This window comes from Rousettus aegyptiacus, unplaced genomic scaffold, assembly GCF_014176215.1.
Source record: "Rousettus aegyptiacus isolate mRouAeg1 unplaced genomic scaffold, mRouAeg1.p scaffold_m13_p_1, whole genome shotgun sequence".
In the NCBI taxonomy this organism is placed as follows: domain Eukaryota; kingdom Metazoa; phylum Chordata; class Mammalia; order Chiroptera; family Pteropodidae; genus Rousettus; species Rousettus aegyptiacus.
This window is the reverse complement of record NW_023416284.1, coordinates 19,108,420-19,126,663: the sequence shown is the minus strand read 5'-3', so window position 1 is coordinate 19,126,663 and position 18,244 is coordinate 19,108,420. Positions and strand designations below refer to the sequence as shown.

At 39.0% G+C, this 18,244-nt stretch overlaps 1 protein-coding gene and 2 non-coding genes across 20 annotated transcripts in view; all 3 read left to right on the top strand.

Moving 5' to 3' along the window:
• The window catches only part of PUM1 (pumilio RNA binding family member 1), a 110,239-nt gene that overhangs the window by 88,215 nt on the left and 3,780 nt on the right, over window positions 1-18,244 (top strand). For 16 of the 18 annotated variants that reach the window (XM_036231150.1, XM_036231143.1, XM_036231152.1 and 13 more), the window contains 7 exons: window positions 2,383-2,650; window positions 3,975-4,104; window positions 5,896-6,030; window positions 9,071-9,208; window positions 11,309-11,434; window positions 12,568-12,689; window positions 16,822-17,014. In XM_036231150.1, the coding sequence (XP_036087043.1) occupies window positions 2,383-2,650; window positions 3,975-4,104; window positions 5,896-6,030; window positions 9,071-9,208; window positions 11,309-11,434; window positions 12,568-12,689; window positions 16,822-17,014 (1,112 nt within the window). The remainder of the gene's footprint in view (window positions 1-2,382; window positions 2,651-3,974; window positions 4,105-5,895; window positions 6,031-9,070; window positions 9,209-11,308; window positions 11,435-12,567; window positions 12,690-16,821; window positions 17,015-18,244) is intronic. The other 2 variants (XM_036231145.1, XM_036231148.1) reach the window with 1 other exon arrangement.
• Window positions 6,910-6,994, top strand: LOC118606472. Its single transcript, XR_004952431.1, has one exon. It is a non-coding gene; the product is annotated as a small nucleolar RNA SNORD103/SNORD85 (small nucleolar RNA).
• LOC118606470 lies at window positions 17,850-17,934 on the top strand. The gene has a single exon (XR_004952429.1). It is a non-coding gene; the product is annotated as a small nucleolar RNA SNORD103/SNORD85 (small nucleolar RNA).

The following is an 18,244-nucleotide window of genomic DNA, read 5'->3' as shown; positions in this document are numbered from 1 at the left end:
CTTAGTAATAAAAGCTGTGTGTGCACATTCGAGTGTATGCGTGCCTGTGTATGCTGTCTGGCATCCAGCGAGACCAGAGCCCCAAATCAAAATCTCAGGGCAAATATATAAATCTTTATTGTTGAGTTTATTTGTGATTTACTATAGTGAATTCAGTGTTAGGTTCTAGTCAGTATATTTTTGGCCACAGTAACAAAAAATTGTGACTTAAACATTGAGCGCATTTATTGGCTCATATAAGTGTAGAGGTAGAGCAGTGTTCAGGGTTGGTTCCTGTCATTCAACCTTGGTGTGAAGGGCCTGGCTACCTTCCATGTGAATATGGATGTGTGTCAGGCCTTTTAGGAGTGTGATTCTGTTTCTCTGTTGATTCTTTACTTTTCCCAAAGGGCTTTGTTAGTGACCAGGTTCTTAAAATTCCTGAAATCCTTTTTAAAGCTTTTTTTGTCCATGCCTTTCCTTCTCCTTAAGCATGTTCCATGCGGTTATCACATTCTCCTAGTACCTACTGACCTACTTGATTACCGCTTCTTTGTCCATTGCTCCCCAGTCTCAAGCCAGGGAAGAAAGAATTATTTCTAAAAGGGAATAAAGAACAGCCATATGGCCACTGTTCTTTTTTTTTTTTTCTTTTTTTTAAATAAACCCTTTCTCTTCTTTTATTTAAAGAAATATTTTTCATTTGGTTAAAGAAATGTTGTGGAATTTGACAAGAGTAACAGTGTCCTTTAGAGCAGAAGTCCCCAATCCCCAGGCCAGGTGTGTTAGAAACTGAGGTGAGCCACGCAGTTGGAGGTGAGTGGCAGGCGAGCCAGCGAAGCTTCATCTGTGTTTGCAACCACTCCTCAGTGCTAGCTAGCATCACCGCCTCAGCTCCACCTCAGATCATCAGGCATTAGATTCTCATAGGAGCTCTGGTCCTTGGTGCCAAAAAGGTTGGAGACCACTGCTTTAGAGTAAGGGAACTTGATATAACTAGTCTGAAGATGAGTCTTGTGTAGTCAAGACTGTGATAAAATCTGGCCATGATAATTGTGGGTTTTGTATCTTTGGATGAGGATTATACTTCTTTGAGCCTTAATTTTATGTTACATAAATGGGAATTTAAAACTCTGTTTCCAAAATGTCAGTGAGAATTTAATAGAAAGTGTATATGAAATGCTTCTATCATAGAGACTGGCGTAGGACAAAGGCTCAGTAAATGTTTTACAGATTTTAACATTGAGTCTTTTTCTTTTGGTTCCATCACTTTCAATGAAACTCACACCTTTAAAGCTGGGCCCTAGAATTCTGTGCAGAAGTCCAAGCTGGGTATATTTTTATAGCTACTATTAAACTCTAACTATTAAACATTTATTAAAGCTTATGAAGAAATTCACCTTAGGTGACTTTTCTCATGGATCCTGAAGTGTCATTTATATATGTTCTTTGTGGTTTATATAGTATTTCTTACCTACTTTGCTTTTTTGTTAAAAGGAGTGAGGGAAAAACAATAAGACTTCATGCCCTTTTATAGTATAATCTAATGTTTAAAAAACAGCATTGCAAAAAAATAAAAATATTGGAAATACACTTATTATAATTTATTAGGCCGCATTACATTTGATAAACCTGTTGGTCTCATCTCTATTTTGTCTGTCTAGAGATTCATAGTTATTCCCTTGTCATCAGTCACAATAGCAATATCAGTGGCATGAAAGTTGTCGGTAGTGTAATCATCGTAGGCTCTGTCTCAGCTTAAGGTGTTAAGAGCTGCCAATCCTGATGAACTCGAAAACCTTCCATTTCAAAGCATGTGTTTTTTTTTATACCTGCTATGTCTCAGCCCCAAGCTTGGGGTGCTTTAGTGATTTTCAGACTTCTATTTAGCAGTGTAACCATTTCATCAAAGTTTTTGGGGAGGCTCCCTGTATAAAACAGACTAATCTGGGTACCCTGATATTTTTAAGGGAGTGTTTCAGATGAGAGTGGGGATTATTCACAAAAGGCAGGACTCTCTGCAGAGCTCAGAGTGGAAAGCCACTGATGTTTCCATGCATTTGTGTTTTCTGATTCCTGGTACTCAGGTGCTGGTTCACATGGCAGGCACTTTCCTCCTCATTTTATTTATTAAGGCGTCACTAAGTATTGCTCCATTTTGCTAGCAGTATCCTATCAGTGGTTAAAAGCATTTTCATAATCTTTGTGCAAAAGTTTATTTCCAGTTTGCTGATTGCCCTTGTGAAAGTTGGAGCACTAATAGAATTGAATCTTAACACAAAAACAATAACATTAAAAAGGAATCAGAGATGATGGCAGACTTTCATGTGAGATGCTTTTTTCCTCTCTCGAACAAAGTTCCTTAAGAATGAGTCTTGAATTCACCTGTTCTGTAACCAACAGGAGGACTCACAAATGGCAGCGGAAGATACATCTCTGCTGCTCCTGGCGCTGAAGCCAAGTACCGCAGCGCGAGCAGTGCCTCCAGCCTCTTCAGCCCCAGCAGCACTCTTTTTTCTTCCTCTCGTTTGCGATATGGAATGTCTGATGTCATGCCTTCTGGTAGGAGCAGGCTTTTGGAAGATTTTCGAAATAATCGGTATCCCAATTTACAACTGCGGGAAATTGCTGGGCATATAATGGAATTTTCTCAAGATCAGCATGGTTCCAGGTGAGGACTTGGCTTTGGCACTTAAGTTAACTGAAATTTTAATGCTTTAAATTCCAAAGAATTAAGAAATCTTAATGCCTTAAGAAGTTTACTTCTTCGTATACTTCTCATTATTTCAGAGGGACATAAATTATGAGGGTCACCACATACACAACTGATTGAAAAGAGCTATTTAGTAATCGGGATCACATACTTAGTGAAAACAAACCTTTTTACTTTTCTGAAAGATGATTAGCCTGGTGTTTCAGGTTCATAAGAAGCTCACAGAAATAGCTACAGTTTAAACAACAGAAACCCTGACACCAAGATATAGGCACATGTGTGCTACTTTAACCCCTATTAAGAATTTTGTTCTCAAGGAAACATCATTCATGCATAAATTTAGCGCTCTCCTGCTCAGGAGTAAGACAACTCCACTGCTTTTCTGTGTTGTTACCCTCTGTAGAAATGAGAATCTGTGTAGAGGTGAAAGAGAGTAGCTATTTAAAAACACAGAATTTAACCCCGGGTTAAATTCCTCTCTGTTTGGCTGTTTTAGTAGGCTTCACAAAAAGGGACCCTGGTCCTGGGGAGAAAGCATAATTATGATGTCAGACATCCTTCTTACTTGTTTACATTTCTCCTTCTTTTCTCTCTGTGCACACTGAAACAGTTTCTAAAGAACCTATTTTGTAAATTCTGCAAGCTTGCTACTGGGCAAGAATTTCTCATGTGTAGAACTTGTAGATCACATTGAGAGAAAACATGATTTTTCTGATATAGTCACTTGAATCAAAAAAGGCAAACTGAGTAGCTACTACTTCAGAAGACATGGGACATGTTTATAAGGAGTGTTCCATGTCATTAGTGAATACTGCTTCATAAGAATATGAGTTAAAGAATATAGCAGGATCATAAGCTTTTAGCCTATTAATGTGAGACTGGTTTCTAAAGGAAAAAGTCGGGTAGAGTTCTCCTTCTGTTATGCCTGTATTCATCCCCTCCTTTCTTCTCTGCCCCCATTTCTCATCACCCCCCAATCCCATACATAAATATAATTTTATACAGATGTCCTACTTTAATGAAATATACTAAAATTTAATTCTAACTTAAAGACTCAGGATATTTCACACTATAAAAATTTTTTTTCTTTTCAGAAAATCAAGTGAGCTCAAGTAATTCATTTAAATAACGTGTGTGTATACACACTCATGTGCTCACTTGTGCCCATGTGTCTGTACACACACACAGTTTCAGATATAACTGATATATTTTATAAATTGAGCTAATTCTTATTCTAAGTCTTCCTAAAGTGCTGTGATTGCCCTTTTTACTTTGTATTCAGATTCATTCAGCTGAAACTAGAGCGTGCCACACCAGCTGAGCGCCAGCTTGTCTTCAATGAAATCCTCCAGGCCGCTTACCAACTAATGGTGGATGTATTTGGAAATTACGTCATTCAGAAGTTCTTTGAAGTAAGCCTTTGTTCTTTCTATCCTTTGACTTTAGAGAATCTCCACAGCATTTTAATTTTCATTAGCTGTTTTTAGAATTGCAGTGCCATTCTAGTCCTCAAAATGAAGTGTGTGTGGTCTTTTCAGAGGGTTTTCAAATGTTTTCCAAATCATTAGCCACAGTGTATTGTTTAAGTACCCAAGCAGATGATGCCAGTCAGTTTTAGAAGTGTGTGTGTTTGGAGAACCATTTTCCCCATTTAGAATCTAGCACGTTATTTCTGATTGTTACAATAGTTTCACTAAACATGTCATTTAAATAATCCTTTTAAGATAATTTTAGCAGGACTACAATAAAGTTTTCTTAAAAATGATTACAGGATTCCCAGAGAATTATGTTTGCATGCCAGTGCAGGTGTTTTTCATCATAAACTACAGTTGTGAGGACTCAATGCTTCTTCGTGGGTCATTCTTTGGCCTTGGCTCCTTATTTTTCCTCCATTAATGTGAATAATGTCCACTCTTATTATCATTGCCTTTGGAAAGGATTAATGAGATTGCTGGATTACTGTCAGAGAGGCAGGGATTTTTGGTTTAACCATTGTAGCCCTGGTGTACTGGGATCAACAAGCTCATGCTTTATTATATATCCAGAAAGGAATGAAGCATTGAGATGAAGAATCAGGTATAAGGGGAATATCCTGGAACTGTATAGTATCTGCCCCCAAACAAAAGAAATTTGTCAACTTCTTAACATTTTATTTTGTTTGATTTATGGGAAGATAAAAAAGATGGGTCACTCACAGCTTATGTTTTCCCAGTCCTTATGAAAGACTTAAGTTCTTTGACACTTAATTATCCAGCTTTGGCCTAAGAAACAAACCTAAATATTACTTCTAATTTTGATTTTACAATGTCTTTTCACTGTAAATTTGTCACAGATGTAAAAATATAGAGATCTCCAGCTCAGAAGTTAATGCAGCTAGGGCTGGCCAAATGAATAGCCCATATGATTAGAGACAAGCTAGAGGACTTCCCTGGCTTAGAGAAAGTCCTTGGATGGAAAATTAATGGGTTGAGCAAGCCAACTATTCATAAAGTCTCTTCCAGTTTCATGATTATGCTATTCAAACAAAACTGAAAAGCCAGGGATGGAAATCATTCTATGAAGAGTTTTAACATTGTGCCAGCTATATTTCTTGATTCTGTATTCAACCCTACCCTGGACTCTGTTGCCTTGTATAATAGATAATATCAATTCTCAGAGTGATGTAGAAGACTAATTCAAAACAGAGTACCCATATGTGCTTTGGCTTAAATTAAATATCATGTAGACAAAGGAATTTTTCAACTTGGGGGCCTCAGACCTGAAGTGGTGTTGATTTGCTGCAAGAAGTCCTTGAATCTTCCCTAGATGCTGTCTAAAGCCCTAATAAATAGTGTCTCCCACAGGTATATTAGAATAAACATAAATGGTCTTATTATTAATAGAGTACAGATTCACTTAATATCATTAATGGCAGCTTTGAGGAATTACATATTTTTTTGTTTAGCAGATATTAGTAATGAAACTACTACTGTTGGTAGCTGAGAAATTTTTTTAACATTAAAAACAGTTCCTCATAATCAGAGGCAGAGAACTATTACCTTCTTGAAGAACCAAAAACTTTTTAAACAAAGGATTTAGTTAATCATAGGTGACAGGGCTAAAAGAGGTATGTCAGTGGTTGATACAGAATAATGAATGCTTTGCTTTCTCTGGTTTCTTTCCTTCCACCTAAGTAATGGTGTTCACCCACACATTATGTCTAGTTTGGCAGCCTTGAACAGAAGCTGGCTTTGGCTGAACGGATTCGAGGCCATGTCCTGTCATTGGCACTGCAGATGTATGGCTGCCGTGTTATCCAGAAAGCTCTTGAATTTATTCCCTCAGACCAGCAGGTAATTGTAAGTTTCCCCTTTAACTTTTCTCTTGGTGTTTGATGTTTCTCCATGGTACATGTAGTGAACCCTGTAAATTTGTCAGCTTTTATTTTTCTTTTAGTCAACTTTAGTTTTTCTTTGGTGCTTGTGGCTGCCTTTCTGTGCATGGCGAGCATGAACTGTGCAATTTGTAAATTTGTAGTAGATCAGATGTTCTATGTTCAAACTAGTGGTTTTAAACACTTTTATCAAGCAGAACTTCATCTTTACGAGGTTCAGTTTAAGAGGTGGGTTTTTTGTTTGGCAAGAGTTGAAGCATGCAAAATACTGAGTTCTCATTTTCTTTAGCCTGAACCGATTACTTCAAAAAACTAAACTTTTGTCTAACTCACCTTTCATTTTCAATCTTCACTTACTCCTTCTTATTCATTCATCCCACCACCATTGACTGAATGAGTGCCTGCCTGCGCAGTGCTGTGTCGGGCCTGGCACGTTGACCCGATGCCCACTCTGTGGCAGACACCAGCACAGAGGGGACTAAGACTGATCCCTGCCTGCCCACCGCGCCCATTGTGGGGAGGAGTGGTGGAAAGCAGTGCTGAGAGCACGTGCCCCGAGTCTGAGGGGAAGCTTCGCGGGAGGAGGAGAAGGCCAGGCTCAAGGGGAGTTAGACAGGAGAACAGATAGAAATCTGAAGTGGTAGGTGCTGTGGGTGGAGGCTGGCCCAGAAAGCACCTGGAGAGGCCCACGGCTTCAGGAACAGGCCAGGAGGCGAAACAAACCCACAGGCAGGTGCATTGCAGCTGTGTTTGAGCTGCGAGCCTCAGGGTGCTTGTGACCTGAACCCTCGCCCTTTGGGCTCTGAACTCACCCAGCCTTTCTCAGCGGAAGGGATGGTCATGATCTGGCAATGATGAGCCACTTGCCCTCACTGAGAACACGGTTCCGTAATGAGAATCTTTGTTACGGACTCAAGTTCTGAGCCAGACAAGGCCCCTACCACCTCCAGTTCAAAGCAGAACAAAACATAACACCACATTGGTGTTGGCCATGGAGGTTGAAGGCTGGGGGAGTCCAGAGTCCTTATGAGACTCATAGATATGCAGATCGGGAGGCTGGTGGAGGCAGAGGGATGTTGGAGACACAGCAGATTTGGAGTTCATTCAGCGCTCAGTACTAGAGATGCCACAGTGATAAAGTTTTGTATGTAATTAGAAGCCAAATTGAGACTATTACTTTTAATTTTCTTCTAATGTTCAGATCATTATCAGTTTTAATTTTACCTGGGATTTTCAAGGATGAAAATTTCACAGTTGAATCTCTTCCCTTTATTTATTTATTTTTTTAACATGGAAGATTCTTCCTCTGTTTTGACCAGGTGTTTTTTTTCCCCCCCATTTTTGTCGTCTCCCATGATTGTGATATGTTGTGGATTTTTGTCTCTAACTTTTCAGATTTTCCTGTTTCCTGTTTTCTATTTGGGTGGCAACACTGTAGTTAGTAGTTTTTCACCCTGGCCAATACTGTTGTTCTTTCTACTCTGTATTTCTGTATCTTTTCTTGGTCTTGTTTCTCTGTAATAACTTGTCTGAGCCCGAACTCCTCTTTCTATAATGGGTAGTTTACTGTTTTCTAGATGCGAGTTTATTATTTTAGGTGAAATTAACTCATCTTTACCAGTTTTTACCGCTTTGGGCTCAAGAAAAATCTTCAGGGAAGCCACCTCCCCTTCATTTTGATTATGCAATCCTTGCCTTTTTGTAGGCATCATTTTTTTCTTATTATTCTCACAATTATGTTTCCAGAATAAATTATTCTTTTCTGACATTCGATTAATTACTCTAGGAAACTTTTTTTATTCAATTAATTACTCTAGGAAACTTTCCCAAGTCTATTGTCTTTCGCTAATCCCTGGCATTGTAATCTTGACTTTCTTTAATTAGAAAATCTCTTAGTTGCTTTGACATCTTCAGCATCTTCAGGATTTAAGACATTGTTTTCATAAATGTCACTTGTAGTCTTCCACCATAAATGTAGATTCAGCACAGTGAAGCTAATAAAAGGTTGGATATAGCAAGGAAATCAGGTGGCAACTACCAGGGCCCAGCCTTGCATAGTGCAGGTATTCAGCTTCAAGATACCTGAACAGCATGCTTTGGGAAAGGGGTCCAGTCAGAATCCCACCATCTCTTTTTCTATACCTCATGACACCCCTACGCATTCCCTATATACACACACTCTTCAGTGTCTGGCCTTCTCCTATATTTCCTGAGTTTGGGCACTTTTCATTAATTACCAGAGAACACTGTTTCTGCTGACATTGCAGTCACTGTGGCCTGGTGACAAGATAATTTTAGAGTCACAGACCTAGGCTAGAATTTAAATACATTACCCTTTTCAGACTCAGTTTCTTCATATATATTGATGGAGGGTATATACATAATGGTACATAATTGATAGGTAGTTTACTGACATACACTGTTTTGTCTTACACAGGAGCCATGTTGCTTGAGTTTGACTCTTGGCAGTTAGGTCTGTAATTTTAACAAGTCATTAATTTGTGCCTTGGTTTCCTCTTCTTTAATAATGTCCAGTGCATAATATTATTACAAGGATTCATTAAGTCAAAGCATGCTAAGTACTTAGACATATGCCTAGCCAACAGTAACCTCTAGATTAACTCATTATTAATAATATGTACCTTACAAGGTTGTTGTATTAAAAACACGATGACTTTTATGTGAAATTTTCTAATATAGTGTACTCGATATAGGCTCTTTTCTATTTGATAGATGACTATATTTTTAAAACCACCAGAGGTCTTTTGTAAGTTAGAATACTTTCTCTTTTTTTTTCCAGACCGATTACTATTACAGTTTGCTAACATGGTGGGGAATCTCTAGTCACTATTGCCAGGTTGTCTTAGTACCACAGTCAAGTTGTCCCTCTTACATTATCATGGATTCCCTGCCCAGTGCTTTTATGTTTGGTAAGGAGACTGTTGATTGTTCAGGTGTTTGCTCGCTGTGATTCTGGTGGTGCTTTCTTTCCCTGTCTCCAATAGAATGAGATGGTTCGGGAACTAGACGGCCACGTCCTGAAGTGTGTGAAGGACCAGAACGGCAATCACGTGGTTCAGAAATGCATTGAATGTGTGCAGCCTCAGTCTTTGCAGTTTATCATCGATGCATTTAAGGGACAGGTAAGTGACTTAGGAAAGAAATAAGGGAAATAGTTTGTTAGGTGTTTCCGTTGCAAGCAGAGAAGAGGGTAGGATTTGTGGAGTGTTCTCAAGTGTTTATCTTAGATTACAGTAAATAGCAGTCACGTTTAGTGGTGTCAAATACTTTCTGTGTACCCAACTATCTTCCCTTAACTGTCGGTGGGCCTTCTCCCCATCATTAATGCTGGTGTCTACTCGTGTTATGATGAGATAGTCATCAGAGTTAAGATTAAATCTCATATTTGAAGAATAAATTTTTTTCCCTTTGGTTAAGTAATATTTATCTTGCTTTTTAAAAGTTTTTTTTATTATCATGTTTTAAAAATCATTTATAGAACTAATCTTGCAGGTCTTGTGTAAATAATGTTTAAAATAACAAGGTGCTTTTTGCTTAATTTTGGGGTGGGGTAGAGTGGTGATCAGGTTAGTTTGAACTCTCTTGAGTGACCACATAACCAGAGATAGCTTCTAATTTCTTCTGTATGTCATAAGAGCTTGGTATGCTCTTAGCTTCCAAGCAGAGTTATTTTCTTATACCACGATATTTCCAGAATTGCCCTTTAATTGGCTATTGTCATTAATTTCTTTTGCCAAGAAACAATGTCTCATACTTCTCCTAAAATAGATATGATAAGAGAGTGAAACACATCTTCTTGGGTGTATGGAATAATAATTATTATTATTTTTTCAGAAAAGGGAAAAAAGAATGGGAAATAACAAGTACATTTCCAGGTGTGGTTGTCTGTACTGCTAAGGGTAGATCAGCATGGGATTTTAGAGTTGTTTAGGTTTTGGGGTTTGCTCAATTATGTCAGGGGAACATTGATTATAGACATTAACCCAGGGGATTATTATTATTCCTGAGTTCATAAAAGAAAGTAGATTTGTTTACTTTAAAATTAAGATCTTATATTTATTGAAATATATAACAAAAGTAAAAGGATTAAGCAACCAAATGAGTGAGAATATTTTCAAGATGAAACTACCGAAGAATAGCTAGAATATATAAAGAACTCCTGTAACCAAAGTGAACTATATAAATTAATCCAAAAGTGGGTCAAAAGCACAAATAGAAGAAACACAAATTGCCAGTAGACATATAATTAAATAATACCATCAGTAATCAGGAAAATACAACGTAAGGTCACAAATGACAGATCATTTTTTCCATATTGGCAGGAATGTGAGATCTGGACCACTGCTGATGGGAATAGATATTAGCACGACTGTTTGGGAAAATAATTTAGTATCAACTTCCAAAGCTCGGCATTTATATTTTCTGTGACCTGGCACTTCTGGCCTAGGAGTGTGCTGGTGAAACATCTGCACATGCCCACCATGAGATATATTTAGACATGTCCAAAGCAGCCTTATTCTCCTGATATGAAAAGACTAATCCAGATGTTCATTAGCAGAGGATTGGACAAATTTTTTTTTAATAAAAACATTATATCGTACAGCTATAAAGAGTAAACTGCAGAAGCCCACAGTGTTATAAGTAAATGTTTGAAACATAATATTGAGTGAAATAGGTCAAATTGTTTCATACTGTATTTAGCATTTTAATTGAGCAGAACAATACAGTATCCTATTTTAAATGTAGTTACACACATGAAGTTATATATATAAAGCACTAGTGCAGTGATTGACACTTGGTAAACATCTAATAAGTGTTACCTATTATTGTTCTTACCATTATTGTCATGATTCTTGACAATAGATCTGAGTTGCTAGTCGGTCCAGGTCATTCAGCTGGGAAGGGCAGAACCAAATTCGGGTGGGCTGGGCCTGAATCCTGCCCACTTATTTTTCTCCATACTCAACAAAAGAGGAAGTTTTTCTTTGCTTATTACTTGAAAACATCCCAGTTGAATGCAGAAAATTGCTTTGTGGTTATTTGTATGACAGTTGGCACATTGGGTAATTAAACTTAAGTGTTCTCATTTGTATGTGGAGAGTAACCGTGACTCACTCAGAGTCATTTTGAAGATTAATGGGATAATGTCTGTAAACAATACAGAAGCATTAAAAATGGCAACTATCGTTTTTGGCTTTCTTACCAGTGTTTGTCTGCCCTAGGTATTTGCTTTGTCCACACATCCTTATGGCTGCCGAGTGATTCAGAGGATCCTGGAGCACTGTCTCCCCGACCAGACACTCCCTATTTTAGAGGAGCTTCACCAGCACACAGAGCAACTTGTACAGGTAGTGGAGTTGCCAGTAGAGTAACTGCAAACACCTGTGGGCTCGTGCAAGCCCAGAGCTTGTGTGTTTTCTCAGCACAGGTATCCGCTCCAGAAGAGGTTAATGTTAATGTGTTTTAAAATTCCCACTGAAGCTTTGGGGCAAGTTTTCATTTATACCAGCCTGGTTCATGTATTATGAATATGAGTGGTGCATAGAACCCTGTTGTAGACTAGCTAACTATGTTACCTGAGGCAGGCCATTTAATCTCTCTGAGTCTCAGTTTCATCATTGCAAATGAACTAAGTGGTTTAGTTAATTTTTTCCTTTGAGCTACCACTAAAAATTTCTCCCACATCATACTAATCATTTGAATAGTTCTGCATGTAGTGTGTTACACTAAAAAAAAATTTTTTTTTTTTTTGGTTAGCGTTTTTCTTGGTGGGAGGTATATTATAAATATATTAAATATTCATTGTAGAAGAATTTGAAAGACAAAGTAGCCACAAAACAAAAGAAATTATCTTTAATCCTACCATCCAGATGCAAACACATTTTGCATTGGCACTTTTTACTTGTACCTTCTTCTATTTTTACATCTTACAAATAAATATTTCGCCTCTAGAATTCATACTTAACGTTTATTCTCTTCAAAGTATATTTCACTTAAGATGAATGAGCGTATCCATTATATGTGTGTGATGTTATTTAATGAGATGTTGTTTGTTTTGTTGTATATAAACTTTATTTCTAGTTTTTCTTTGTCATAGGTGGATATAGTGAACTATTTATACATTTCTGTTTGAGAGAAAAGTATCTTTTTATTTCCACCTACTTTCCTTCCCCCAATCTTTTTTAAATGAGAGGAGGCCTACGTGTTAGTGTATAGTATTTTTTGAAGTACCCAGCTAAGACCTTTGAGTGTAAATATATATAGAAATATTTCATTGTCTAGTAGTAATGTGTTCCTGTTTTGTAATGATAGGTAGTGACAGTTTTTCCTTATGTCAAAAATTCTTATATGTTCATTAGTATTCATATAAGGCTTCATAGTGCTTCAGGAAGATGGGTGTTGATTAGATTTGTAAGGATTTAGGTAACCCACTGAACTCATTTTTATATACATTTTATTTCGTCTTTTGTTTCTCAAACAGGATCAATATGGAAATTATGTAATCCAACATGTATTAGAGCATGGTCGTCCTGAGGATAAAAGTAAAATTGTAGCAGAAATCCGAGGCAATGTACTTGTATTGAGTCAGCACAAATTTGCAAGGTATGGACTTTGAATTACATAGGTTGTTCTACAGAAGTGACATTTAAATAGTTTTTCAGGTCTAGCGAGAAAGAATGAATTTTCATTCTCTTTAAAAAAAAAAAAAAATGTTTATTTTTCTTAAGACATACATAGTTTAAAAAGTCCGGTAGTTCTCCTACAAAGTATAAAACATATACTTTGTAGGCGCTCTTAGTGGGCTCCTCATTCCCCTGGTGTCAACCCCTTTTAAATCTGGGGTATTTGTTTCTAAAGAACTATAAGTTTTATGCTGTGGGAAACTGAACATTTCATTCATTTGTTTGGAATTGTAAGATTTTTTTTACTCAATTTCTTCTTTGGCTCCTGAATTAAGAGGCATAAGTGCCATGTCTGTGTATAGGTCTTCATATTCTTAGACTCTCTTTCAGGCTTCATATTATGCTAGCTCAAAAATGAGATGCACTTGTTATTCCCAGGTTGTGAAAGATATTTTAGGTAACTTTAATAGCAGAGGTTTGAGAAGAAAGTGATGGTCTCCAACGGGTTAGTGGTATGATCTTCTACACAGAGTCTGTATATCATACTGTATATGTAACGTAGTACTTTATATTTTTGGAATATTTTCCTTCTCTGGTTTTTAGGATTAATTGCAAGGCATATGCGACACACATAATCTTGGTGGTTTTAAATTGTTCATTTTCAGTTTGTGAAATCTTATAACATTATAACTTGGAAAATAGAAAAAAGAAAGAAAAATCACCTGTAGGTCCAGTGTTTTAACAGCCTTATCGTATCAGGTGTCATCTCATTGGTGTTTTTTTGTTTGTTTGTTTTTGTTTGTTTGTTTGTTTGTTTTGAACATTTACCAGGACTGGGGAAAATACTAGGCTATCTCCAGTATTCTTAGGAGGCAGAGTTTGGGGCAACCATGGCAACAGAAGTGACAAAATAACAGGGAAGAAATTCTGGAAAGGAAGAGAACCAGGGAGGGGGAGGCCTGTTTTTAAACTTCCCAAATGTCTGGTTGACACTTCAATTACATTTACATGAGACAAACTCAGAGCAACCCAACTAAGGCTAAGAATTGACCCGAGATTTCACCTGCTGCCTACAGCATGGGAGAAGTTTTGCAGTTCGAGTTCAGCCTAGTTAACTGCACTAAATAAAGGGATTGGGGGAGTAATACTGTTTAGAGGAACATAACAGAACTCAGTTTTTACAGTGTATCATTTACTATGTCTAGGTAACAGGAAAATATGACCTGTACTCAAGCAAAAATAAGAAATAGAAATCCAAAACCACCCAGACTACCCAGATGCTGGAGTTAGCAGAAGAGGATTATACTCAAGGATGTAAAGGAAAATATGCTCATAATGAGTGGATTATTAGAAATGTTACTGGAGAATTAGAAGCTTTATTATAAAAGGGACAAAATGGAAATTCTAGACTAGAAAAATATCATCTGAAATAAAATTCACTATATGGCCTTAATAGCAAATTAGAACAGAAGAAAGATCAAGCAAATTCAAAACAGATTAATAGAAATAAATTAGTAAAATAGATTAATGACTTTCTGACTTTGATGATGACCCAGAATACAAAGTAAACTTTTTATTGACTTTGCATACGCTGACATGTGTGCACACACATAACTGAAACAGTCCATGATTAATGTTGATATTTACTATTCTGTTTCATTAAAAAAACTGGTCACAAATCACTATATTGATTTTTATCCTCCACAAATGTGCTAGGAACCACAGTTTCAGAAAAACTAGAATAAACTTAGAAGAATGAAATGCTTTTGATCATGTGTTAAGGTGGAACCCTTTGGCCAAGTGGAATCCCATAGTGGTAGCTGATCTAGCTGCTAGCTTTCTTCAAAGACAGGTCAGTGCTGAGGATTGAGTCCTCCACCCAGAAGAATGAGTTTTCTGTCCCCAGCCCAGTTTAGCAGAAAGCCATGTTCTAATCCTCAGCACTTTGTAGGAAAGTAGGCCTGGAGTAGATGAAGGTACACCTAGCCAAGCAGTCCTGCAAACCGATGAGTTCTTTGCCTGAACCTTTGTAAATCTTGACTGGATTTGTGCTCTCTGAACCAGCCCAATAAAATCTTCACTCCCTTTTCTGCTAAGGGAGGAGCCAGTGGCTATTAAGAAATTCACTTCCACAGCACCACACCTTCAGCTCATGCTAGAATTGCATAGTACTGTAGAAGGAAGGTGGGAAAGAAAAGTTTTCCCCTATCGCTACAACAGAGGGGAGAGGGTATTGTCTTAATTAGACTTGCTAGATTAGCTCACCAGATTTGTGCCACGCTATCTATATTAAGAAGGTAGATTAGAGAAATGTCTGGCAAGATGGTAGTTCTTAAATATTTTAGCTCGAGAATTTTAGCTCGAGTAAAGCATATGCATAAGCTCAGTGTTCAAAAGCAAATAACATTGAGAAGGGTCCATTCAGAGTTCCATGAAACAAGACCCTATTATGGTGTAAAAACCTCAGGAACAGGGAATTATTTGCAATGATTATTCAGATATCTAGAGGGCTGGCCATTTGAAGAAAGAGTAAGACTGTGTCTCTCTGCCTTCAGGTGCTCCTGGAGTAAGCATATGTCCCTTTCTAGCCCCTACGTGCAAAATTCAGACAAATGGGTGAAATTTCAGAGAAGCATATTTTGTTTCAGTATATAAGGAAGAGTGTGTGTTTAACAGAGCCATTCACCCTTAAAGATTGTCCAAAAAAAAAAAAAAAATATTTTTGCATTAGCTAGGTCTAAAACCTTTCAAATTCTTTTTTTATTTGAATGTTCCATGATCCAAAGCAGTCTTCCCCTCAGTCATGAACTCTTGGTAAAGCCTTCAGCTGCCTACCTACTCACCAGGTATTCGTTCTGCCACATATTGGCTCCAGTAATGCACTATGTATTGTTCTTTGACATTACACAACTTCTTCATGCCCACAGCCACCGGTGCAAAGTAGTGTTGAATTACAAAACAAAGCCAACACTAATGAATAATCAGTTACTCCTGGCTAGTAAATACCCAGGATGGCTGCGCGTAATTTAATCAGCCTCTGAAAGTCCCTCCGGATTGTAGAGAAACTCTGATTTAATATAACGACATCCACCACCACCACCACCACCCGCCCCCCCACCCCCACCCCCTGCGCGCCTTTCTAGGATGATATATGTTTCTGAAGTGTTTAGAAATATGAATAGACATCTATAGGGTTCTTCTTAGACGCTTAACTCATTTCCCGTTTGCCCCCGAGAATACTTGGCAGCGGCACTAGGGCTGCAGCATTTACCCCAAGATGGCTCGCGGATTACAGGCCTAACTTTACCCCCATTGTTGGCCATGACATATCTCTTTTATTATTTTTATTATTATTATTATTATTATTATTATTATTATTATTATTTTCACATCGCTCTGGTATATCAATATCAATAGTCTTTGGAAACAAATGGCATCATTCCATTTATAACATTCTGTTTTTAGTAGCGGTATTTCCATTGACAAAATACAGTAAATCTCGATTGCTAAAAATGTCGAATCCTAGAAAACAGCATTCTTATGCATGATGTTAAATCGATGCTGGCAGCGAGCTGCACTTTCTTCCCTAAACTCAAAAACGGTTGAGAGTCAGCATGAGGTGACAGAATGGGTGCTGTGGTTGTCTGCTCAGTACATCTGTACAGCCTCCCAAAAGCCAAGCTCTGTGCAGGGCGCTAGTGGTTTAGACATAAGAAAGACTTGTTCCTGGCCTTAGTAAGCCCACAGGGGGCAGGAAAGAATTGTTAGATTTTGATACATGTTGAAATTATGCTCATTAACCAGTTTGGCTATGAACTGGTCTTGTGAACCTTGTATTTAAGCCTAGTCAGTTGCCCAGTCTTATTAACCCTCACCTGTTGGAGGGTTGGGTCTGGTACCCTCCAAGACCTGGTATGGACTGCAGTTCACATTGGAAGCCACAGGTGGCAAACGTGGAGAGCGTCACAGAGCCAAACAGTGGATGACTTCATCGTCCAAAAATATTAAGATCTCTTGCTGCTGCTGATCCCGAGGTCAGGGCAGAGGCCAGACAAGCACACACTGACAAGGTCCCTTTTCTAAGAGTTGTCCCTGGATTGATCTCATTACAGCAATGTTGTGGAGAAGTGTGTAACTCATGCCTCCCGTACGGAGCGTGCTGTGCTTATCGATGAGGTGTGCACCATGAACGACGGTCCCCACAGTGCCTTATACACCATGATGAAGGACCAGTACGCCAACTACGTGGTCCAGAAGATGATTGATGTGGCAGAGCCAGCCCAGCGGAAGATCGTCATGCATAAGGTAGGCCAGGTCAGGCAGATCTCAGTCAGAGAGAAAGCGTGCAAAGCCTTGGGTTCTTCACGTTTCTGAAATGCAGAGGAGAACGGACATCTTGGTGCTTTACGCAGAATTTGTTACTAGACTATATCACATGCTGTGCTCCTTTTTCTTGTTATCTGGAGTGACCATTGTCTCATGTTTGCAACCTCTCCCCTATCAATAACTCACTAGTAAGAAAGTCTTAAACCCAGTCTTGGACAGGGATTTTCCTCCCTGATTTCGGGCCAGGCTTCTGTCCCTCTGTTCCTAGGAAATCAGCTTCACAGTCCAAAAAAGCAACCTGCTTGCCTCATTTCCTTTTCTCCCTCCTCCCGCTTATTCATTCATCCCACCACCATTGACTGAATGAGTGCCTGCCTGCGCAGTGCTGTGTCGGGCCTGGCATGTTGACCCGATGCCCACTCTGTGGCAGACACCAGCACAGAGGGGACTAAGACTGATCCCTGCCTGCCCACCGCGCCCATTGTGGGGAGGAGTGGTGGAAAGCAGCGCTGAGAGCACGTGCCCCGAGTCTGAGGGGAAGCTTCGCGGGAGGAGGAGAAGGCCAGGCTCAAGGGGAGTTAGACAGGAGAACAGATAGAAATCTGAAGTGGTAGGTGCTGTGGGTGGGGGCTGGCCCAGAAAGCACCTGGAGAGGCCCACGGCTTCAGGAACAGGCCAGGAGGCGAAACAAACCCACAGGCAGGTGCATTGCAGCTGTGTTTGAGCTGCGAGCCTCGGGGTGCTTGTGACCTGAACCCTCGCCCTTTGGGCTCTGAACTCACCCAGCCTTTCTCAGCGGAAGGGATGGTCATGATCTGGCAATGATGAGCCACTTGCCCTCACTGAGAACACGGTTCCGTAATGAGAATCTTTGTTACGGACTCAAGTTCTGAGCCAGACAAGGCCCCTACCACCTCCAGTTCAAAGCAGAACAAAACATAACACCACATTGGTGTTGGCCATGGAGGTTGAAGGCTGGGGGAGTCCAGAGTCCTTATGTTGTGATTCTGTGGGGTGGCAGCTGGTGGAGGCAGAAAGAATGTTGGAGATGTGCAGCAGTTTAAAGCATGTCCCTTCATTTATTCATTCAACAAATGCTGTGGCATTCACGTGCTTCATGAGTAAGCCCTGCTTTCAGCAGGGCTGCTGTGCTGGTGTACATGACAGTATTATGCACAGGTAGTTACAGTGCTGCTGGGGAAATACGGG